At 35.7% G+C, this 25,116-nt stretch overlaps 3 protein-coding genes across 4 annotated transcripts; 1 reads left to right on the forward strand and 2 right to left on the reverse strand.

Moving 5' to 3' along the window:
- Positions 1–5,726: 5,726 nt before the first annotated feature.
- Positions 5,727–7,846, reverse strand: LOC136256214 (uncharacterized). Its single transcript, XM_066049151.1, has one exon. The coding sequence runs from the start codon at positions 7,323–7,325 to the stop codon at positions 5,958–5,960; it is 1,368 nt and encodes a 455-aa protein (XP_065905223.1). The 5' UTR covers positions 7,326–7,846; the 3' UTR covers positions 5,727–5,957.
- A 3,683-nt stretch (positions 7,847–11,529) lies between these two features.
- On the forward strand, positions 11,530–15,573 carry LOC136256215 (uncharacterized). Its single transcript, XM_066049153.1, has 5 exons — positions 11,530–11,563; positions 13,093–13,440; positions 13,492–13,645; positions 14,852–14,946; positions 15,003–15,573. The coding sequence occupies exons 1-5, from the start codon at positions 11,537–11,539 to the stop codon at positions 15,315–15,317; spliced, it is 939 nt and encodes a 312-aa protein (XP_065905225.1). The 5' UTR covers positions 11,530–11,536; the 3' UTR covers positions 15,318–15,573.
- Positions 15,574–19,578: 4,005 nt separating this feature from the next.
- Positions 19,579–24,805, reverse strand: LOC136256374 (uncharacterized). Of its 2 annotated transcripts, none has more exons than XM_066049309.1 (4): positions 24,670–24,805; positions 21,574–21,637; positions 20,027–20,300; positions 19,579–19,976 (listed from the first exon to the last, which is right to left on the reverse strand). In XM_066049309.1, the coding sequence occupies exons 2-4, from the start codon at positions 21,592–21,594 to the stop codon at positions 19,750–19,752; spliced, it is 522 nt and encodes a 173-aa protein (XP_065905381.1). In that variant the 5' UTR covers positions 21,595–21,637; positions 24,670–24,805; the 3' UTR covers positions 19,579–19,749. The 2 variants fall into 2 exon arrangements, with proteins under 2 accessions (XP_065905381.1, XP_065905382.1); XM_066049310.1 differs by having other exon boundaries at positions 21,527–21,637.
- Between the last annotated feature and the right edge of the window lie 311 nt (positions 24,806–25,116).

Consider the following 25,116-nt stretch of genomic DNA (forward strand, 5'->3'; position numbering starts at 1 on the left):
TCAACAAGGAATTTAGGATCACCTCTCGGATTTTGACGAAACTTGATGTGTTTGTAGTACCTGTGGTGCTTATCACTCATGCAAATTTTTAGCTCAATACATTCTATAGTTTCTGATTTGTGACCAAAAATATTTTGAATATTTCATGAAAATTTCTAGTTATAAAATTGAATGCAACTTTGTTCTGTGTAAATAGTTTTAAACACAATTTTCACTGATGGAAGACTGTTGATTGACCTTTCCAGTGATCCCTAAATTATGGGATATCTACTTAATTATGGTTCAAAAGTACTTCATTGAAAATTGTAATCCTTTATATTTTGAAAAATGTTGCTTGAAATTTTCCAAATTCTTTTGTGAATAATGATTGGGTCATAGTCTATGTTTGTTAAAATGTTTGTGGTGGGACCACAATGGGCTCACGAGATATAATGAATTATGATGTGGTATGTGGTGGAATTTGCAGGCTATTATTGCTGTATTGGAGTGTACACCTCCAATAACCACTCACAACAAGGCTATGCCAAGTTTGTCTTACAGAGTGAAGGTGTCTAGGTACATTGCAACCTGTATTAGTGACCACCTGTATTGAAAGGCCACCTATATGCTGCAGTTAAATTATACTTCTTTAATGTATAGCACAAAAGCATCAACCCTTTCTAGCAAATCCAAAAATGGTCCTTATTAGACAGGTTGACTATAAATTATAGATCTGACCACCATGTGTCCCTAAACATCATGTAAATGTTGTACCATCTCTTCACAAGTACCTTCTTTATTAAGTTGAATCCCACTGTAGTGGATTTAGCCATATTTAAGTTCCGTACGTGGCTGCATAGATACATACAACAGGACTCCTCAGAAGGGATACCTGGATACCTTGATAACCAGGACACCTGTTTATACACTGTACTCCCACTCTAGCGGTGCACATACATTTGGACCAAGATACTTCTGTAGCTTCTGTAATATGAGCACTTTATTATGGTCCTAACAATGGAGGGGTTTTACCATATACGTACATGCATTGATTGTACCTCAATGTGTGAAATTAATTACTACATTACTTTACATTCAAGACCACTTTGAAGATCAAGTCATAAATTCATACACATACTCATGTAGGAAGTAAACCTGTTGGCCACATATTTACCATTTACCTGTACTGATCTTCAAAAACATGAACACAAAATACTTTGAAAAACCATTAATTATAGTAATTACAGTACTATAAATCACGCATTGAGGTGCAAGCAAGTGTTAATAATATAAAAACTCTTGGTACAAGTAATGCATCTACTATATACAGTGTAACTCTTCTATTCCCTGGACCATTGATAAAGTGTTCATTTTTGAGAAACCACAGACTTGTCTTGGGTCCAAAATGTACATACAATTATAAAGTGAGATCATGAGGCTATCAAGGTACCCAGATATCCTTTTTGAGGAGGTCTGTTGTACCTATGCAGCCATGTACGTAACTTACATAGTGTAGAGTGGGGATATGTATGTAAGTGCACTATGGCAAGATTTTACTTAATAAATAAGGTATAACTGAAGAGATGGTACAACATTAATGTGTTTATGGACGCATGATGATCTCATTTATAGTCAACCTGTCTAATAAGGACCATTTTTGGATTTGCTAGAAAAGATTGATGCTTTGGTGCTATTCATTAAGATCCAATTAAAGTATAAATTAGCTGCAGCTTATAGAAGGTCTTTCAATACAGGTGGTCATTAATACAGGTTTCAATGTACCTAGACACCTTCACTCTGTAAGACAAACTTGGCATGGCTTTGTTGTGAGTGGTTATTGGAGGTGTACACTCCAATACAGCAATAATAGCCTGCAAATTCCACTGCATACCACAACATAATTCATTATATCTCTTGAGACCATTGTGGTCCCACCACAAAAATTTTATCAAACATAGACTATGACCCAATCATTATTCACAAAAGAATTTGAAAAATTTCAAGCAGCATTTTTCAAAATATAAAGGATTAAAGTTTTCAATGAAGTACTGTTGAACCATAATTAAGTAGATATCCCATAATTTAGGGATCACTGGAAAGGTCAATCAACAGTCTTCCATCAGTGAAAACTGTGTTTAAAAATATTTACACAGTACAAAGTTACAGTTGATTTTGTAACCAGAGATGGACCAAATTTTCATGAAATATTCAAAATATTTGTGGTCATAAATCAGAAACTATGGAATGTATGGAGCTAAAAATTTGCATGAGTGATAAGCACCACAGGTACTACAAACACACCAAGTTTCATCAAAATCCGAGAGGTGACCCTAAATTCCTTGTTGATTTGACATGGAATGACTCATTTATTATATAGGACATCCTATTTATTATATAGGACATCATATTTGTGACCGGATCTTGGAAAACCTACCTTTTGGGCACAAGCTAACTTTTTGGGAAAACTCGAATGAAAATTTCAACAATATTTTTTAAATTAATTTTTTTGCACATTTGGATAAAGCAACTATTAAACCTTCTTGCTGTAAAGTTTCATACCCATAGCTTCTTTTTCCTAGGAAATATGGATGATTATATCAGACCATGTAGTAATTTCACATGCGTGGGACAACAAGTAACTTACAAATTGGGTGATTTGTTCAGGTGCTGGAATAGCTAAAACTTAGTCTTAGACAATGATACATGCCATTTAATTGCAGAAAAATACCAAGAATACTTCATTAAACTATCAGAAATGTCTTTTAAAGTATTTTAGATGGTAAGAATGGAATTATTAGTAAACAAAGTGATTTGTCACCATTAGTCACCCTTAATCACTCACATAACTCAATACATTACCATAAAAGTTAGTTTGTAATGTACAGGACAGAAAATCGGCCATATCTCAGGAATGCTTAGAGATATTAAGCTGAAATTTTAACACAAGATAGATGAGCACCTAGTACCTAATTTAAGCTATAAAACAGAAAATTGACCCATGTGCCAAAAAGGTAGGTTTTCCAAGATCAGGTCACATTTATTATATAGGACATCATATTTATTATATAGGACATCATATTTATTATATAGGACATCATATTTATTATATAGGACATCATATTTATTATATAGGACATCATATTTATTATATAGGACATCCTACTTATTATATAGGACATCATATTTATTATATAGGACATCCTATTTATTATATAGGACATCATATTTATTATATAGGACATCCTATTTATTATATAGGACATCATATTTATTATATAGGACATCATATTTATTATATCGGACATCCTATTTATTATATAGGACATCCTATTTATTATATAAGACATCATAAATATTATATACTACATCCTATTTATTATATAGGACATTCTATTTAGCAATATGGGGGGGAGGGTTGGGACCCCAATGATTTTCTAATTTTAGCTTGCAAAATATAATCAAGATACTCTAATAAAATAGTCAGTTGTTCTAATAGAGCAGTCGGTGCATGAAATTTCCTTCAGAAGTCATGCATCTTAGAATATAATTTCAAAAATCTCCTGTGGGGACATGCACCCAGACCTCCTCCATAAATTTACTGATAATTGTGTTTTGCACACTGTTGTACCTATACCTCTGCAACCATGCACCTGGGAACAGAGCTCCCCAATCTAAAAATATTTTGCTACACCTATATGTATTTATTATATAGCACATGCATCCTATATAGGTTTCTGGTGAAACCATATGAGTGAAAGTGCAATTGTATGTGAATGCCTCCATTTGATTGTTTTTGTTAATTTTCTGTACCTATTAATCTATGCTGCAGTATGTGCTACCTTATCAATAATTATGCTCGTTACATAATACATTGCAGCATGCTTTATAAAAAAGCAGCACTAAGTTACATAATTTGCAAAATTGGTTTATAAGTCTATGGAAGGTGCTTGGTAGCTTTGGCAACAAAATGTAAATTTATTGTTCCTCAAAAGTTGACTGTTTTATTATATTAGACTGCGTCAGTTAATTGTTTGTACAAGGGTAAGTGACTGCTCTGTTAAAGTGAAGATATGATTATAAAATTTTATAATCTTGCATATATTTGCAAAGTAAAGGACATTACATTGCTTATTGAAAATTAATGTAACTGCATTAGTGTCATACGTATAATTGTATCTGCACACACTAAGCCAAGAGAGGCATGTATGCATTTCATCACATATAGGATGTTCACGTTGAGCTGAATCCTGAAAAACAGCTAAAAATTAAAAGTGGATTTTTTCTCACCTGAGTTAACGTTTCAGCTAACCAGATGATTATTGGTAACAGCAAAGGTGTCAACAACAGACATGTATGGTTTGGCTCCATTACAAGTTCGGGAAAGGGCTGTAATGGACACTGTACTTATATGGCTTCCCCATAGGAAATGTATTGTGAAAATTTTGATTAGCCGTAAATATTATGTCAAACATTTGAACAAAAAGATTTTGAAATATTTTTAGCGGATCAAGCAGTACTACAAATGAGCCAAATTTCAAGATCGAGTGTAAGTGCATCCATGAGTTATTAAATGTTTTTGAGGATTCAGCTCAACGTGAACGTACTATAGTTAGTGTAAGAGGTATTTTATGTTACCCAATTCACATGATTATTTTTTTAATGTTAGAACTGAGTCTTTGCCAGTGTATAAACACCATGATGTTTATATGTTAGTTAAGAGCCCCCACACAACCAAACATCGATCTCAATCATGCATCATCGCTATTTGACTACTTTATTAGAGTATCTCAATCGCTTTCATGAAATGGAGGCAAAGATATAATGTTACTGGGGTATTTAATGGATGTTAGTTAGATGCACGCTGCTAAAAATTAACACTGTATAGCTAGTGATATTATCATAATGAATTGTCAACACAGCAAGAATACAGCTTGCTAGACTGCCACTTTGCTAAATTCGTAGGGGGTTTCCGTCAAAACCACATGCAGAAACCTGTCGAGATCTGCACTGATTGAAAATTTGCCGTATATACATACCATACTAGCTATTACACTGATATTATATTTTCAAACAATTTCACGATGCCTTATATGCTATAAAGCCTTATAGCTTTGTAAAAGCTATACTGTACGTATGTGTTGGTTTAAAGTATACAGTAAACAGCAGACCATGCAAACAGATTGAGAGAGACCATATGCATGTTATGTGCACACACATCAGATGATTACAATGTATGTATATATGCCTACAAAAGGTCTACCCATGTATGAACATTGGTAACACGCAGTTGAGAAGCAATGTATTCAATCCAACAGATGGTTGGCAACAGACTTCTGCAAGTAATGTAATAAGGCTACAGAGTCTCTTGTGGGTGTGTACTGATGACAATGGCAATGTAAAGTTAGTGTACAAGCAGAGATAATAATACCATTAGCAATCATATTAGCTATACTCATCTAGATGTTTTAATAGAATATATGCGACCAGATTTGCAAAAAGGTACCTTTTTGAACTTTGCTACTTCATAAATTATTCTATGTAATTGTGTAAACTTTTCCATGAGAGTAGCTATACAGTATCTGGCTATCATTTGATACAAAGAGCAACTTAATCAGTTTAAGAAGTGATCTGTTATGACATTTTGTTTGCTCAGATGCATGTAAAAATATAATGTGTGAAAAGGTATACCTTTTGACAAATCTGCACTGTAAAAACTGCAAGGTAGAAATAACCACAATGGTAAAAACTACCTAGATAATATATGGTTAATGCAACATTAAGTGAGTTAAATCTACTTTGTTGGATATATTTAACTATTTGAGTAATTTCAACCCATACTTAGTAGAAATAACTTTCAAACAGATTGGTTGTTTATCCTTCTTATAACTTAGGTACATTTGACTGTGTAAATAGGTTAAAACAAACTACAAAAATGTCAAAATAACCAAATTAAAAGTTATGTTCATATGATAGTTAGGTTAACTAAAAATCAAATGTTTCATGGTTATGTAAGTTTCAGATCTTCCATCAAAGAGTTTGTGCCCATGAAGTACAAAAGGACTTAAAAGATCTTGAAGACACACAATCGACATATTTGTGGTGTCACTGATGACATAAGAATGAAAATGATCGTCAAAGTAAATAGTCTGACAATGGTACACATGTAGCAGTAACAAATCACCCCCAACAACGTAGACATCAATTAAATGACCAAACAAGGGATCAGTTCCATCTGTCCCTATTATAACATAGCAATTGTTATTGCAATAGTTTATACTGTTTTTCTTAACCCACTTAGGATGGAAAACAGTGGCATCGTTGCTTATTGAAGGTATGGCTCGCTGGATGATGCTTCCTAGTTGGTGTGGCTGTTGTCCAATTGTACTAGGGCTACTGCCCGGACCACACTCAAAGCAAGACTGAAGCATGTTATCAGAAGCCAACTGATAACACATCCATCGCTGATGTCGACTTGCTAATGTGTAAGCAATATTCTTAAAGTTCCCCAAATGAGAAGCCTTTTTAAACAAGCTAAGTTTAGCTTCATGCCGCATAGTCCAATACCTGGTCATTGGTCCGAGTGCAACAATTTGGTCAGGATAATGAACAAGAAAATGAAACTTGGGTGTAATCATTGAACTTGAATGTAATGAATTGAAAAGAGAATGATGCTCCGCAATCAGTAGTTTTAGGACAGCACAATATCCCTTGGGTACAACAGGAGAAAACACAATATCAAAAATTTTTAGCAGTAAAAGAAAACACTGCCAGTGTTCATCTCCTTCAGGAACACAATCTCCCATTATCAAAGGGATAATTTGACAAAGAAGTAATGTTTGGGCAGCCGATAAATGAAATTTTTTATCATTAGACCCCAGCAATTCTCTAGTTATTAGTCCTGGCCTGTCCATCTCATTTTTGCCATAATCAAAATTCTCAATACGGTGATTATATTCAGCTACAGTAATATATTTCTCATTCACACAATGTTTAACCAGTAGCTTGACCTCAAGTTGAGCAACACCTTCTAGGATATCATGCATAGCATCATGTGGTAAACCACCATCAAACATGGAAAATTTTTTTGCACACATCAACTTACTACGACGATTGATTCCGTATGTTTTAGAGTAATGATCTTTTAGATCTCCTTCAGCTGCATCCAACTCATCACATTGTCTCTTGTGTATTTCAGCAGTTCGTTGACAAAAATCACTTGACAAAAACTTGTCCTTATTTGATGTAGTTTTGACCATACAAGTACGACAAAATCTATGTGAAAAAGAAAAAGACTCCTTGAATCCTCCCAAAAGATTACTAGCTAGATTATCAGCCAGAAAACACATTAAACCTCCTTTAAAGTTGCGCTGATGGCCACTGATGTTAACATTAATACCATGCGTAGTTAACGTATTCAAATCTTTTATAAATGGTTCAAGAATAGTGTCAATACCATATTTCTGAATTACAGGATGTGTTGCACAAGCAACTAAATTAATGCTCCTTAATGTAGATCGAAATTTAGGTGGAATGTTACCGAGAGTGAATAAAATGATGCCTAATTTATGTTTCTTGGTATGTGTGCCTAGGGGGTTACAAACTTCAAGCTCATCAAAGTAGGCAATTACTTGAAGTGCAAGTGGATCATTTGAAAATAATGGGTGATTGCAAGCTAATTCTCCATCACAAAAATCTTCAAGTTTATCATCTGATCTCCTGTGAGGATTCTCAATGAATTCCAACAGACTGGAATCTCCCAGTAGTCTTTCAAGCGTCTTAAAAATAGGAATATATTGAAAAGAGTCGCGTTGTTCTACTAGCGATCTCTTAGTTCCTGAAAACCTTGCAGCATAAAAAGGTTCACCAACTAAAATCTCCTCTGGTTTCATATAGTAAAATAACAGATTGGTGTACGTTCATTCACCGTCCTTAAAACTTTATGTTTATAAGTGAATTTACCAAATACTTGCATTAATGCATTTACCATAGTAATCTTAGTTACTGCTTCAACAGAGTATTATGTACTAGTTCAAACTTACCACTAAGCCAAGATCTTCTACAAAACACTTCTCTTGTTTATATCTTGTTTCCAAGCCAACAAAAGGATCGGCTAAGTCTTTAAACACACTGTCAATTTGTGTATCATCTATTCCAAGTGAAGCAAGCTTAGCACGAATACCACTGTGAAGAATTTGCACTGTGTGGGAAAAAACAGTCTTTGACCCTTCCATAACATCATCGATCACTGTCTGAGACAAATGATGGTTTTCTTTTAATTTCAACAAATAAAGGGCACTGGCTTTCTTTTGACGAATCGCATCAATGCCTAGCAAATGCTCCAGATCTGGATTGAAATCTTCATTTCCTATATACAATGGTATTTAATTAATGATTCATTAGAATGTGATGCCTTTATTAAAGCAATTGGGATTAGTTACTGCATCACAAGTTGCATGAGTGCTGCTAAGTATTCACAAAAGTTGGTTTGCCACAAGGGATCATTAAATCCACTAGCTACTGGAACAGTAAACTATATGATGTGATCATCTTTTCGACCCACTTTTATAACTCTATGACAGTATAAAGCAATAGTTGCAATGCATATGTACTCCACTATTAACTTTGACACAATTAATGTACTGTACAGCAAGCACAAATTATAATATATGTGCATTGTGTGTACACTATCGCAGGAACCATATTAGACCACCGTTACTGCATGGGAGACTGACATACAGTGTATAGCTACTATATACACAAACCTTGTTGGAAAGCGTCATCGTGAAAATTGAAAGAGGATATCTCAGGTTCATCGGAACAATTCAACTGTTGCGATGCTCTATGAACTCGAGACTGAATTATGCCGGAATCTTTATGCTTTTTGTAGATATGTTGATAGAGAGCTGAATATGACTTGGAAGTATTACTGCAACCACCGATTCCACACACAACTGAAAAGCGTGGATCACTAGAATGAACTAGTCGTAGGTGACTTAAAACTAGTCGTATATTAAGTGCCTGGAAAACACAAAGGGGGCACTTAAACCTTGCATATTGCCCGCTGGTACCGGCGCTAGAACTACTCGCCATCTGGAGTTTCTATCGGTAACACGACAATCATCACCACTGCTCTCAGGTAACTATAGGCTACCATGCACACGTGATAGCTAAAAAAATTGGCGGTGTAACTTGGCGCTCATATGGTGTTTGCCGCCTTTTTTGGTTTAGTGCTTTCAAGTTTGGTAGATTTGTTCAAGCTTGGTGGCCTCGTTGGTAGCTCAATAATGTCCGAGACGATGTCGTCCACTGACGTTGACCAGCTTCAGAGCGAGATTCCGAACGAACTCAACGAAAGTATGTCAGTTGACGAACTTGTGTTTTACCTGAACGTAAACCAAGGCATTCCGGAGTCTTTTTGTGAAATTCTGAAAGGTACGTAACTAGCTAGCTACTAAAGGTTAACTCATTTGGTACACAGCGAGGAACGGCGTAGCTGCAGACTATGTCTGTCTAGTTGAAGTGACAACAGCAGTTCTAAACTTAGTCAAAACTTACTAGCAGCCCTGTTGGATGCCCCGGCTGTACTCTCCAGGTCTCATTAACGGACTGGATTGCCTAAAAACATTGTACAGTACCCGGTCTTGTCACATAGCTTTAAAAATTGTTCACACAACTTGCCATCTTTCACGGCAAGTGTCTTCCACTTTGTCAGTATACATGTAGCTTGTTGATGTGTACAGCATTATACAGCAATGTGATTTTTTTTTTTTTTTTGTAGAGAATTACATTGATGGTAAAGAATTCTTACAGTTGAGTCAGCAGGACTTAAAGGAAATGATACCTGCCATAGGCATCGTAAAGAAGCTGTTGAGGCTTATTTCAAAGGTATTTTAGGTGTATGTAGTAGCCGTCTTATTTATAGGTATATTTTTAAATTTATTTATTAATGTTTTACAGTACAAGTATTCACTGAAAGCCATAAAATTAATTACAGTATCAGAAAAAAGAAACAAACTATATTCCAGTGTAAAGCCATACTTAAGTTACCTAATTATTGCATCTGTGACTGGTCTCATGGGCTAGGCTTGAAACAGACTCTCAACAATTAGACAATGGCATGCAGAGAATGCTTTGAGGTATGCAGGGTTTTTACTCTGGTAAGACACCTTGCCACAAACTTTGACACATAGATTACATACTAGATTCCTAACAAGTTTAAGATTTCAGTCACATGGGCCATTGTCTAAACAGCTAAGACATGCATTGCTAGGATTCTCCCTCAGGAATGATGTAATAATCAGCCTCGGCTTGCATCAGTGATTATTCTTTGGGTTGTTTATCCACTGATTCAGAAGAATCCTAGCACTGCATGTCTTACCTATACTAAACCAGGCATTATCTGGTTCTTCTAAAGCTGGAGAGACTATTAACTTACAATTTTTGTATAAATCAAAAAGATTGCATGTGCACTAATTTATTAGAATATTTGCAAAGCACATGTAATATAGTATGTTCACGTTGAGCTGAATCCTGAAAAACAGCTAAAAATTAAAAGTGGATTTTTTCTCAACAGAGTTAACATTTCAGCCAACCAGATGATTATTGGTAACAGCAAAGGTGTCAACAACAGACACATACGTTTTGGCTCCATTACAAGTTCGGGAAAGGACTGTAATGGACACTGTACTTATATGGCTTCCCCATAGGAAATGTATTGTGAAAATTTTGATTGGCCATAAATATTATGTCAAACATTTGAATAAAAAGATTTTGAAATATTTTTAGCGGGTCAAGCAGTACTACAAATGAGCCAAATTTCAAGATCATGTGTAATTGCATCCATGAATTATTTAATGTTTTTGAGGATTCAGCTCAACGTGAACATACTATAGTGGGTGATACATGGCTATTCTCAGTGTTAAATTTTTAGCTATAACCAATATCGTCTTCACCAGGGGAGATTTCAAGATGTTCTAATAGAGCAGTCCAATACTCTTATAGGAAAATCATTGCACTACCATGTATTTCACAACTACTTAGCAAGATCTTGAGAATTAGCACTGACCCGTACTCTGTATTTGCTATAAACGGTACTCATGTATGATAATTTTATGATGTTTAGGCATCCCACATAGCTACGTATATACATTGTGAGTTGAGGCTGTATTTGATTGCTTGAAGTTTAATTGTTGACATAATATTATGTATGTAGTGTTCATGAAAAGTTTGCAGTAATTGTAAATATGATTTTTATATAGGATGATATTCCTGCTTTGTCATCTGTTGATACGTACAGTCCAACTCCATGTAGTGATCAAGGTTCGACATGTTCAACACAGTCTGTTGCTTCGTGTACATCAGGAAGTCTGTCCACAAGCAGTTTTGAAATACCTTCTCACTGGAGACCAGAGACGGATGCCTGTATTAAGAGAAAGGAGCTAACACGAGAAAGTCGGAATGATATTGTTAGAACCTTGGTTACTCTTACAATTTCTAAAGTGGGTTCGAAGCCATCCAGAAGCAACTGTGAGCAGGTTGCCAGACTAAATATCCATATATGAAGGATGATATAGGTGATGGCTATGTAAGTTATGTTATGCAATTGTACACATATTAAAGAGTATAATTTGTACATTTAAATAGCAATAACTGTCTATTTTTAATTTTTCCTATCCTGAGTGCTGTGTTTTCCATACAGCACGAATTTGTGGTGCTTTAATTAATACTTGGATGGTTTTGCATGGGAGGAACAATGGGTATAAATACTCGTGCATATTGTATGCACTCATTCAGAGATAAAACAGTTTGTTTACCACATATATATGGAATAACTGCCATATTAACAGAACAACACACATTTTGTCATTGTATGGCCAATGGAGTACAACTGCCGCCGTTGACCCTCCCGTGCAAAGTACACAATATGGTAGTGATTTTTGTAACTTCACGTGTGCAATCTAAGTTGCTATAGTGCATTAAATTCTGGCATTTTCTAGCAATGCATAGCATTTGCCACATGGTTATATTCAGCTGAACACTGGTGGAATGATTACTAGATGATGATGTTTTGTCCTCCAAGTTTCCATCCACTATATTTGTACTTGTATTTCGTTTTTTGTAATTAGTTTGTGTACGTTTTTGTATGGAAGAACAGCTATACCGAATATTGGAGCTAAAATAATAAGCAAGAATACAAGTACTGTGGACTGTATACATGTACTGCAGATTTACGCTACAGTGGATTGGTTGCTTCTTGCAACATTGGAGAGTAAAATGCATAGAGCATGGTATGGCTTCTTACGTGGCAATTAGCCAACTGATACAGAAATTTTGAACCTATCCGATATATTCCGATATGTTGAATCTAAACACCGATACTGATCTGATATACCGATATAAATTTAGAAACCAAATGGAGATGTCAAATTAAACTATATTTATGCACTTATAACCACTGTAAGATCACTGGCAATGCTTCGTTGCCTATGGTGGTGTGGCCTCTATTATGTGGCCCAGACAACAAATATTTTAATGGATACTCCTGCTAAGATTACTCTCCATTTTAATGGCTGGTTGTTCTAGGTTGTATTCTCTGGTTCATTCCATGGTTGCTTTTAAAACTCACTAATTTGATTGTTGATTGTATGATTGGTAAACATTATAACAATAAAACAGTAGCCATGTGTGTGCACTTAGATGGCTTCTCGTAGCATAGTGTTTTGCAATAAGCAAGAAAGTCACTGTTTCCCAGTCTTGTTAGCTGTATTACATCGCATAGTCAGTGCACACTGTCTTTAAGACAGCCCAGTTGTACTGTATATCGGTATATCGTATCGGTTTTGGCAGTAATATTGATCCCTACCGATATTGACAAAAGTCTCCGTACCAGCAACCAATATGATATCGGTGTATCAGTACACCCCTACTAGAAACACAATTTTAATAGTAAGAACTTTGTACTTCGGCCATGTACAGTTAAATCTTTAGCATATCTCATGCTTATTTTGACAATTTTCTGAAATTTGATGGCATCTTTTAAAATTATATTATATATACTTCTTGTATTTGTATGATGTATGAATTTGCTCTTATGTGAAAGTTTTATTGCTGCAGACTTCATGGGTGGACAAAATGATTGAAAGAATCCGAAATTTAATCAAACTGGACAGAAAGAGAGGAGCTTCCATTGATCAATCACCTGCTCCAAAAAGAAGTAATAACAAGGACAAACTTCAAAGAAGGTACCCACTAACTCAGAACTCACCTATTGTGGATTTGGAGACTTTTGAAGAACACAACAAGGCTATGGTGGAAGAAATGAAAAATCGTACTCCTCGTGACCGGGTATTGCTTCCATTAATGAAAACCACTTTTCAGAATCGATGGGTTTATGTACGGAAAGATGCCACCAGTGTTAAGTCTATCATTACTGAATATCCATGCCTCAAATTTCCAGCAATTGTAAGCATGTACAGTAATATTGTTAAATGTTTATGTTGTTATTGTATACAGTTGGAGCAAGAATTAGCTATGATAACAGGGAGAGCTAATGTAAAAGATTCTTTTCTGAGGGAATGGGCTCGATATGTTCCAGCTATCATTGCATTGGGCAAAAAAAGCTCTAAGAAGAACGTCAAAGAAGTGCTGAAGACTGCTCGTGAAGAAGGTACAGTGTGACTGCTATTATTGCATATCATAGAAGTCTGTATTTAAAGTAATATCTTATGACCATGTCTGTTGGTAGTGATCCACCAATAAGAGATTTAACCGATTATCTGATACTTGAATTACATACTGGCCGATACCGATAACCGATCCGATGTCTATATTTACTCAATTTCTACATGTTTTATGCAATATTGCAATATATTTCCTTAATTTCTGTCTTGATTTCTTAAATATAATGTTGCTAGGGTCAGCAAAATTAATCTGCCAAAACATCTACTAATAATTACCGATATTTCCAAAATTTGGCCGATAAATCGATTTCTGATGCTTTACCGATTAATCGGTGCATCACTATCTGTTGGTACAATTCAAAGTCTTATTTCTTGTTGAAGTCATGTTGTTTTACAGAGTTTTAATAGGTACTTGGTACATGAGGTTTAAAACACAATTTGCAAATAGTATACAGTGAATGTGTTTGAAGTCTAAATAAAATTACTCAGAAGGTGTCAAACTATTTTTATGGCCAGCTAGTAGGTCTCTTTGTGGATTGTAAGATCTCAGAGGAGGATGGACAAGCGCACGTGAGTGCATACATTTGTATTAAAAGTATAACCAAGCCTTCAGCGAAGTTTAAATGGGTACCATTCGAAAGTGTGCTTCACGTTTAGTATATTTAGCTGGTCTGCCCCACTCTTCCCCACTATTCCCAACACGTAAATCGCCCTTGAATTTATAGAAGATCACGTGTGCAGTAAGTTTGTCGGTGGAATCGATGCGTTGCACTCTAGAGACACCTTATAAGCTTCTATTCGAGCCCAACAATCGTTGAAGAAGGTATTATGATATACAATATGCCTCCTATGCTCGCTCCCATGGAATTAAAGAAAGGAAAGCGGACGCCGCTAGCGTGTCCTCATGGAGAATCAAGCAGGAAATAGGACATCTTTGTACTCATTTTCTTCCGTTTGTCACAAGAAGCACAAGATAAATTAGTGTGGCTGTTGCTAAACAGGTTTTATCACTTCATTTTAGTCTTGGTATTAGAAATATTCTATTAACGGTAATAATTTTCAATAGCGCTTATATCGTGTCCACCATCCTCTGGTAAGATCTCTTTGTCTTCCAATGGTCAAAGCACACTATGCATGCCATGTTCTAAAGCACATGACCATTGTCATTAATGTATTTTTATTTCTACTTTCAGATGGTGATGATATTTTAGCTCTGAGCATACTAGTGGAGTTGTTAGCTCCGAAAAATGCCAAAGAGACGATCAAATTTGTTTACACGGAGTATCAAGTATGGTTCTATGAATAATGAAACTGCAACTATGATATTTATTGTTTCTTGTGTAGATATCCACAAGAGTAGAGGATGCAGCAAAGTCACAGACATCATATGCAGCACCACGAATAGGAGGGTACCTTGGTGTAGGTCCAGATGACCAATTTTTTGTTTTTGTGGAAAACATGACTCTCTGTCAGTGTTCAACATTGCCAGATGCCATCTTTCTTACGTTTTCAGCATACTATTCATTTTACCTTGAGTACTCAACCCAAACCAAAAGCTTTATGTGGTTTCTTCAGGATTATATCTTCTCCTATCCTGATAGTACTGACCGCAGTGCATCATATTTGGCAGTCACGTCAGATATTAAACGTAACCTGTGAACATAAATATATCTATTGACAAACAAGACTGTACCCATATATAACATCTTTACAGGCTGTACTAGTTATGTTACGTATATGCCATGTTGTAAAAGTCTATATATTTGTTCATGATTACTGTTACTAAGAGATAATATTATGTTGTCACTATGTAAACAATTACAAGACTGTTGTTTAATCCTTGATGACGATTTGTGACTTGTATACTATGTGTGATAAATACTAAAGGATTTATAATATGCTACCAATTCACAGAAAGCAAACAGTGGTGAGGCAGGTTATCATCTAGGTACAAACAACAACAACACAACCAATTGTAACAGTCATTATTACCAACCATATGGTATAAGTAACTTTCTGGATGGTTACCATAGCTAATTATAAGGAAGGTAAATAGTTCATTCTGTAAGTAGTAACTAACCACTGGTATTGTGGTTAACACCACCACTAACTGCAGGCTTTTTAACCTAATACTGAAGTGGTTACTTTAATTCCTGCTATAGTTAAAGCAACACCTGGTGGTTATTATTACCTACCTTGATGGAGGTACTTTCAACCCACACAAATTTGTTATAACATTTTGGATCTTGGTTGATGTTACCAACCTTAGGTTAAAGTTACCTCTTCACATAGATGGTTCCTATAACCTTTAAAATAAATGGTTGCTTCTACCTAAAATTTTGGTTACCTGAGTTTCTGGTAAAACTACCCATTTTTTTGGGTTAAATCTACCTTTCAGTTTTTACAGTGTGGTCACATAATAATTTAATTATCATGTTGGCATAATGAGCTTAAAAGACTATAGAAGAAAGTTTAAGTTAAGTACCTTCAAAACTTCTTACCGGTTAGGCTGCATATGTTAATTATACGTAGTTACTAAGCAAACTATTACTTTATCACTGCATGCATGTAATGCATCATCATGGAGTCTTTGATCTATCAAAATTAAGTCATGAATCGTTTGCTTTGAAACTATAACTATGCTCTTTGTGCTCTCCTCAATTTGCAACAATTGCCATCATTATGAGGAATTGAGGAGAACACAAAGATGAGGAATTGGTAGTTGATTGTAGTGGTACAAAGGACAAAGAACATGCTGCACAAGAATTCACATAGTGAGATAACTTCAGAGAAAAGTGCCAACATACCATGAAAGATGTCATACAGCAAGAGTATACATATTAGTATCTTGAATGTAAGAAGAATTTTTGAAAAGGCATCATTGCTAATATACATGCAGGGATCGTCACTAATCTGAAGTCCATTAATCCAAACAGTACAAGTGACTGTTCTATTAGAGTATTTTGCAGGTGCATGATTTATTAGTATAGGATCAATGAGTCCATTATAACAAACTCACTAACCAAACACTTTTTGAGAACAGAGCTGTTCAGATTAGTAAGGATCCAGTCTTCATCACAGTGTAATTAATTGGACTCTTGTATTAAGGTGAAAGCTCCATTAGAATATCTCAAGCTTGAACTTTATAGTCAGCTTTCTGCCAAATATATACCACCTAGAAAATGAAATTAAATACGAGACTTATTCTAGACTGAGAAGTCAGTATTAGTAATTTTCCCCTGACTGTGGTATAATAGGGTGACTGTTCTATTAGAAATGTTTCATAATTTGTATGGAATGTAGCTATAGGGCCCTCAACTAAGGGAAAAACTATCCCAGTTGCCCACCCTCTTGCATTGGCTGCCCTGATAATAAACAAATTATTCCACAATAAAATATATTGAGATCGAATTGAAGTTTAAATTTCACCCATTATCATATTGATATCATATCAAAGTCAGAATCCTAATAAGCACACCACTAATTCAAATTGCAAATAAGTAAGAAAGAAAAACTTTGTAAGATTTGTTTACAATCATTGAAATATATGTAATACTAACTCAATGAATTGTTGACATTGATATATAATACTATACCCAACAAAAAAATGTCTACTAATATGTTCTATAGTGTATATATAATACTTAGCTCACTGAATAACAGGAGAGCTATAGCGTTAATTGGGAGATATTCTACACATGTGCATCCAAAAATAACCCATGCAACAGGCTGGAGTATTCCATCACAGTGTAAGGGTGGAGCCCTTTAGCCATACAGTTCTTCTCCAACTGGATCCTATTAATCTCAACACACATGCATACTATAATCATGAGCCCCTTTCTTTACATTATGAACTCTTGCTATAATAATGTCACCACATCCAACCTTGCTATATATATCTATCTCAGACTATCCGCTATGATTCAAAACATATATTGCTGCCATCAGTGAATCTCTAATATGAGTACTAAGTCGGTCACTGACCATGACTAGGGTAGTTGGTTTGTGTAAGTGTATCAATAGTACACTACAAAACTTCAGACATCTTGTACCCTTTCAAGAATACAAAGCAAATGCTTCTGTATGTACTTATGCCAGCAGTCATTCAATTATAATCTTTTCGTCTTGGCTTTACATAATTGCTACAATCCCAACACATAGTCTGATTCAGTTTGCAGTTGTGAGCATTGATTGAACTTGTTGCACTCAAGACCAAGATACGCATGCCAGGTATAAGCCCTGGCCTATTACATTCAAGTTTTATCAATTGTACTTTTGAGCAGTGGTAAAAAATTCAAATAAGGCTATGCTTAAGAAGTGACTGCTTTATTAGAGTATATTAGCATTTTGCATTGAAACTGCTCAGAATAATATCATGATCTTAATTCTGCAGCCTGTGTAGAAACAGCTTATTTACATGCTTTCAGCAGTAACATTATGAACTGAACCTTTCTTTCTGGCACAACCAGTGAACATTTTAATTAAATTTTTCACAAATCAATTTCTATTGAGCCTGCAAACATTAAAAAGGATAACCTCAACACTACCTTTATATTATGCAATTACTGGATAAACAATAAATAAAGTGTTAATTAAACAGCATAATGAATAAAGAGAATCTGCATGTAGCAGGGGCGGGTCCAGACTTTTAAAAAGGGGAGTTCCACTTTGAATTTGCAACTTCAGTCTAACTGTAAGTTGAAGACAAAAAAAAAAAAAAAAAAAAGGTCATCACCCGCTGACAATAGCTGCCCCTTACCAACTACATTTCCTTATTTATAACTGTATACATAGTTTGCTACACCGCTCCTCAAGACTACTGTGACTGCTCCATTATAATTAGAGTATCTCGATTTGACTGCTCTATTAGAGTATCTCGAGTAAGAGAGGCTCTTTCAAAAAGGGGGTTCCATGGAACCCCCCTGTCAGTAGGCAGGAAATGAGAACAATGAATTTTCTTGGAGCAACTACTCGAGTAGCAGAACTTAGGACATGATATTTAAAATCTAGCTCTTGACATGCCTGTTTCAGGATCAGATTTGGGTCTCATCCTGATTACTGTTTGGGTTAATGGATCAACCAGGTCCAGACAATATGCTCTACCAAAGGGGTCTGGCAGCATACCCAGGGGCGGATCCAGGACCTGGCAAGGGGAAAGTCTTAAAAGCTATATAATTTAAAAGACTCTGAATGTCTTACAGAACAGCAACACGATAATTATTTTAGAAGCGCTTACTACACATGGAGGTGCAGGGTGACAATTTCACAGCTAATTTGACATTGAATTTGTAATAAATGTTAATAAAATGTGTATATTATCGGGAGTCAGACAGTTTGTGTGCTGCTAGTCACGGTGTAGGGGGCAGATTGGCAGTGTGTGGAGTAGGCCCAGGCCAATTATGCCAGCATAATCAAAAGCAAACATGAGAAACAATGAATTTCCTAGAAGTGGCATGAAATGAGTAACTGCTATGTAAAGAGCTTGAGTATTTTAACACATGATCAATGTGGATGTGGTTGCATATTTGCTTCAGCAGTATGTCAGGTCTTTGTTGTCTGACTAGATGCATACAAGCTTGACAGTGGATGTGATACCATGCAGCTTAGACGATTGTAGTTACATAGTGCCTGGACGTGCACATGGTTCCATGTAAACACGCACGTGATTACATAGCTTATTAATAATCATGCTTATCTCATTCAGGTCAGGCCTGCATATTTGTAGAGGAAACCCACAACATGCAACCAAAATGATCTGGATTATCCTATGACCTGATCCACTTACAACACTGGTAATATGCAGTATACAAACAGCTTTAGGCTAAACTTAATGAATGTGTAAGATATGAACTTTAATGACAGTTAACAATGTATGTAAGATAATGAACTTGATGACAGTTAAGAAAGATATGAACTTAATGATAGTTAAATAAGGTATGAACTTGATGACAGTTAACTTGATGATAGTTGACGGTGTATGTAGGGTATGAACTTGATAACAATAAGAACAACTTGATAGTGTATATGAACAACTAGATGACAGTTAACAGTGTAAATGTAGATATGAACAATTTTTAGACTTGACCAACTCTTAAATAGTGTTATATGTAGCATCCATGGCTGCCACTAATGCTTCAGATAGCTTGGAATACGTCTCTTCATCCTCTTCTTCAAATACTCCTCGTGGCAAGTGCAGCTCTTTGGGACAGGCGTGTGCTGACACAGTGACATGTCCACCATCGTCATTACTTATAAATAAAACTGTAAATGGGCTGGGTTGATAGGATCCAGTGATAAATAACATTAAATCTTTTAGCACTAAAGTGAAGTATGTAATCCATTAATATAAAAGCAACATGCAAAAGTACCTTTCTCAGTTGACTCCACTATGAACTTCTGCAAATGTTCTGCAGCGACCTTATCTCCTTGCCTCAACCTACTAAACTTCATATTCTCAAGTACATCTTGTGCCGTCAAACAGCTGTGAACAAACAAGTTCACAAATTGATCTGGAAACAACCTCATTAGGCGAAAGACTCCTAAAGATTTTAGGCCTTCTACCAACTGGTCTAGCATCTTTGATACTCTGCCAATACCTTCAAATGAGGTAATTTCTTCAACAATTACTTCCTTGCTAGACATCTATTATGCAAATATTAAAGCACACATAATTACTATCACTACTAATTATTACAGAATTGTGTACAATACCTTTTAAGATTAACAAATTAATTATGTTGAATCAAAGATAAAACAATAAGACAACAGTGCATACATTGTATGTGTTTGATTTTGCCAAAGGCTTCTTCTTAAGAAAATTTAAAATGTTTCTGTGAAAGATGGAAGGCTGTACCAATATCTACTAAACAGTACTACTGTGTTGCTCGATCAGTTTGTATTACAAAAACTTCTACAGTTTTATGTTCAATCTTGAATGTGACCAGGTCTGTCTTATCATCCTTTTTGATGTTCACTTCTACGATTGCCAAATAGTGGGGCTTCCACCTTCTGGTATTGCACCAAACTATTCAAATACATTTGCCTAGTAATACTGTGAGTGTTTGGGCAAGGTTAACTAATAACAGTGTCTCCAGTACAGTGAGTTGTAGAGCAACACGATATGCTAGCACACATGTACGTGGGTATAGTTAGCTATGTCTTTATTAGTGCATAAATGAATACCGTGAAATTCAAATGTTCGTTTGTTTGAGAGTATTCAAATACAAATTCATAACATTTGAATCCTGTGGGCGGGCGCCCAATGTATATAATTAGGTCAAGTGCAGCTGAAAATGGTACAGGACACGAAGCGTGCCAGGTGTCAACATGTACTTCACTATTGTTTACACTTAGATAACAGCCTGTTCTCTACAGTCAGGTGTATGTGAAGCCAAAAACATGAGGTTGATTACAGTGATAAAACTACTATTTTGCTACTGTTTACACTCGCTTTACTGTCTATATCAAAGAGTATTTCAACAAGTGCAGAGAATCCTCACAACAATAGGTCATACTCCTTATAGATTCAATATATTAATAATTTTGATTGTGGGTTTTAAAATATTAGAAACATTCGAATAATCTGCAGTTTTCATTCAAACATTCGAATGCTCAATTCTAGCATTCGTTTATGCAGTAGTTTTAATCAATTTGTAGCTAATTACCAGGTTTCAAAAAAGCATTAATTTATGCATGCTTCAAGTACAATGTTAACAATGTAACTGAGACCCTTGCAATCATTTAGGTATGGTGAGTAGTTTAGTGTATACATAAAGCCTGTATTGTCTCAGGAAATATAGCAGTGGAAGGAATTTATTCATCTATGTACATATTTAATATACCTACGAACACATACACACCACACACACCGTTATGGATTCACTTATGCCACATCTCTGAAGCACGTCTAAATAACCTCCTTTAGTATCATCATCATTTAAGATCTCTGCTATTTGCTCATTTGAAGAAGCACATCGTAGCTATATAGTAAAGAAAAAAAATTTGACAGTTACATAAAAAGTGTACTAATACAATTAAAACAATCATAGGCAGTGGAAAAAGGAGGGCCATGGCCCCTTATTTTTTTTCGTCCAATGCTTGTAAACAAAAGATTGAGATACAGTGAAAACCTCTATAATCTAATGCTCATTGGGATAAGAAAATTGCATTGGATTAGTAAGGATGTCAGATTATTGAGGTAGTATTACATAGAAAGTCTTTTCGGTATACAAAACAATGTCAGATTATAGAGGTATTACAGAAGTGTCAGATTAGAGAGGTTTCAGTGTACTCTAATAGAACAATCACTTTTTATGTCTACTGGAAGCTGTGAGTAGCTATTTAAATTTACCTGTTATAATATTGTGAAATAGCCTAAAATACTATCTCAGCAAACTTTCATGGGGGCATGCCCCTAGACCTCTAAAATGGCAAGCAACTCCACTGTGTAACTTTATTTACCAAAGTTGCTCCCCCCCTCACTTAATGGCCTGCTCCACCGCCCCTGATAACAATGATTAGAAGGCAATATGTATTGTGATGTGTCCAGTCATGTGTCTCTGTAAATTTGCCTACTACACAAAGTTGCAGTTAATTGCTTAGACTTATCTTTCAGTTGTCATGTAAATCCAGCTAGTGCAGCAAGAGAATGCTGGCTTGCCAAAGCATCAATTAGTTGAATGATTACTACTTTTTTATGGACCAACAATTCTACTCAAGAGCCCAATATGTCAGCCATTGCTTACTTACTGCTAAGAATATAGATCACAATGGACTTCATGCAGAAGTACACTGTTGAAGTCTGAACATATAGTACAAATAATCACATATCTGGTGCTTCCATGATATATTAATATGATGAGTTGGTGATACGATGTGATATTATAGCAAATCAGTTATATCAGTGGTTGTGCTACGTAGTATAAAGACGTAGGGGAGGCCAGACATATGCATTTCATTAGGTTGGCTTAGTGGTGGCCGCACAAAGTAAACAGCAAGGTTCTAAGGTCCTACGTAGTACCAGCCACTGGTTTTTACTGAAAACATGAATACTTTTTGCTTATGGAGCTGTATGTATGTGTGTGTTTCTCTAGCAAATGTTGTTAGTTCATATCATGAGATGAACCTTGGTGGTAGAAGATAATAGCATTTTTCTGTATCATGGAAGCACTACACACATCTTGTGACCCTTCACCTCAGTATTAATGAACACCAAAGCCAATAATGTAAGTTTGCTTGTAAAACATGGCAGCAAAAGTCATTAGCAATCAACTATTTTTAACATGATTTAAGACTGTACATATTAATGGTGTTCATACTTCCCAGTACAGATACAAGCCAACATTAGCATAGCATAAATAAGCACATGGATGGTTTGTAGCCAGCTATCATACAGTATGGTAGTACCATATATTAGGGATCATGTATTTTTGGACTTGCTTGCCCAGAAATATCACCCTAAAACCAGCCTCAAATTTCCTTCATAACAGCTTGGCAGTATTGGTTAGGTATAGCCCAGCCCAAAAATGCCTTCAGAGTGACCCCAAACCTTCCAACAACTTTCTATGGAATTTTTTTAAAAAAAATCCTTTTTATCCTGACTAACTAACTAACTGATGCCTTCAGCCAAGCATAACTCGACAGTGGATAAGGCTACGTGCTTGCTTTTCTCACTGCTCAGCATCATTTCGTCCTGAGACGTGTCTTTTCATCAACCACAGTATGTACAGTGCACGTGCCATGGACTTACCTTTGTTATCCTTTGTGTTCCAGTTCTTTTCGTTAACAACTAGAGCTGAAACAGATATCCATATGATCCGGATATCCGGATAATAATTTACTATCCGGATAGTACTTTGAAGCCAAGCGGATAGTAATAACTTAAAGCCATTTATCTGTCCAACTTCTCATCACTAGATGAATTAATTTTCATCATGGAGAGTTAGCTAAGCTACATTATGTGAAGTTAACAGCAGCCTGGTAAGTTAATCAGCTTGCTCGCAACCATGTCCATCGATAAATTACGAAGCGAGGCTGTGAATGTTGCTGAAGAAGTTGTAACAAAATAGTTATTGCCTTATAAAGAGTTCTTTACGACTAGTTGTACCTGGAAAAGGTCTTGTAGCAACTGCTACATCTTGTATTCATGTTTTCTCCAGCTGCCAATCTTGTTACAGACGGTGCAAAGTAACACTGTAACATTACCACAAACCTTTTGCTATCATGTTAATGTTTGTTTGCTTCTAGTACTAGTAAAACAAGGATGCTTACAATAAACTATTATAGCATGTGATGATGTCACTATCCGTAGGATATCCGGATAGGTTTTGTTCAGGATATCCGGATAGTAAAAGTTGCTATCCGTTTCAGCCTTATTAACAACGCAAGGTGTTGATTTGCAATAGCATGATATGGCTTCCCTATGGCTTTGTCATGTTTTTCGACTGCATTTTCTGTAGTGATTGGATGCATTGCTCAGCAGTTTCTTGTACTGTTCTTCGTTTGTAACGCTGTGTAACGAACGGAGCATAGCTACAAATAAATCTTAACAGCCACCTCACTTTTCAGTGAGTAATTGATTATTGGAGTGTGCATTCACACAAAATTATTTTATGGAATGCCTGGCACCATTCTTTCTTTTAATGTGGTACACGTGGATTTAGTAGTTATAATTGTGTTATAAAAAAAGTAAACAAATAGAAGGAAAAATTAGAAAGTTTAAGCTGGATTAGGGATCAAAGAACAAAAAAAGCAGAGAAACAAGAGAACAGCTAAAAAGTTGTGGAACAAGAGAGGTTGCCTATACCTGCAGATATACTGTTGGACATGAAATCCCAACCATGACTGAATTAGGGAATTCATGTCCACCAGTATATCTGCAGGTATAGGCAGCCTCTCTTGTTCCACAACTTTTTAGCTGTTCCCTTGCTTCTCTGCTTTTTGTTCGTTGATCCCTAATCCAGCTTAAAGTTTCTACTACTTGTATAAATGCACGTGCTAAAATAAGAATTACCTGATTTACCAATGCAGCTGAGTCTCTCGGTAAGTCCTCTAGATCCACTGAAATATATATGAGGAATAGCCATGTCTTCACTTCCAATTAGGTAATAATAACAGGCTGGAGAGAGATATGGAAAGCCTATTCCATCTTGATAAATTGCATGAGAGATCATTTTCCCTAGGAGAACAAGTAAACCAGATGATCGAGCTATAGCTGATGTGGCTGGTCTCAGCCTGGAGGTGTTGTCTCCATCAAAGAGGTGGATGTACCTGTTTTCAGCAAATTTATAGAAAACAGTTGAATAAGCTTGTTGGCGTATTCCTCCTGTGTCGACAGCAATGCTATTTGCTTGAATAACCCGAATTTGCACGTCTACAGGCCTACCACTTTTATAGTAGGTAAGCATATCAGACCACACAGAACTTTCATCTAAATTCAACCTTGCAACAGGTCTTTCTT

The sequence above is a fragment of the Dysidea avara genome, chromosome 5, assembly GCF_963678975.1.
Source record: "Dysidea avara chromosome 5, odDysAvar1.4, whole genome shotgun sequence".
Taxonomy (NCBI): domain Eukaryota; kingdom Metazoa; phylum Porifera; class Demospongiae; order Dictyoceratida; family Dysideidae; genus Dysidea; species Dysidea avara.

Bases quoted from the DNA above. Each gene is read 5' to 3' on its own strand.
- LOC136256214 (XM_066049151.1), bottom strand. From the start codon at position 7,325: ATGTGTTTTCTGGCTGATAATCTAGCTAGTAATCTTTTGGGAGGATTC.
- LOC136256215 (XM_066049153.1), top strand. From the start codon at position 11,537: ATGAAGGATGATATAGGTGATGGCTAT. The intron at 11,564-13,092 runs GTAAGTTATGTT...TTATTGCTGCAG, and splicing joins ATGATATAGGTGATGGCTAT to ACTTCATGGGTGGACAAAAT. The intron at 14,947-15,002 runs GTATGGTTCTAT...TTTCTTGTGTAG, and splicing joins TTGTTTACACGGAGTATCAA to ATATCCACAAGAGTAGAGGA.
- LOC136256374 (XM_066049309.1), bottom strand. From the start codon at position 21,594: ATGATGATGATACTAAAGGAG. The intron at 20,301-21,573 runs GTTATTTAGACG...TTTGCATAATAG, and splicing joins TGATGATGATACTAAAGGAG to ATGTCTAGCAAGGAAGTAAT. The intron at 19,977-20,026 runs GTACTTTTGCAT...ACTTCACTTTAG, and splicing joins AGTGGAGTCAACTGAGAAAG to TGCTAAAAGATTTAATGTTA.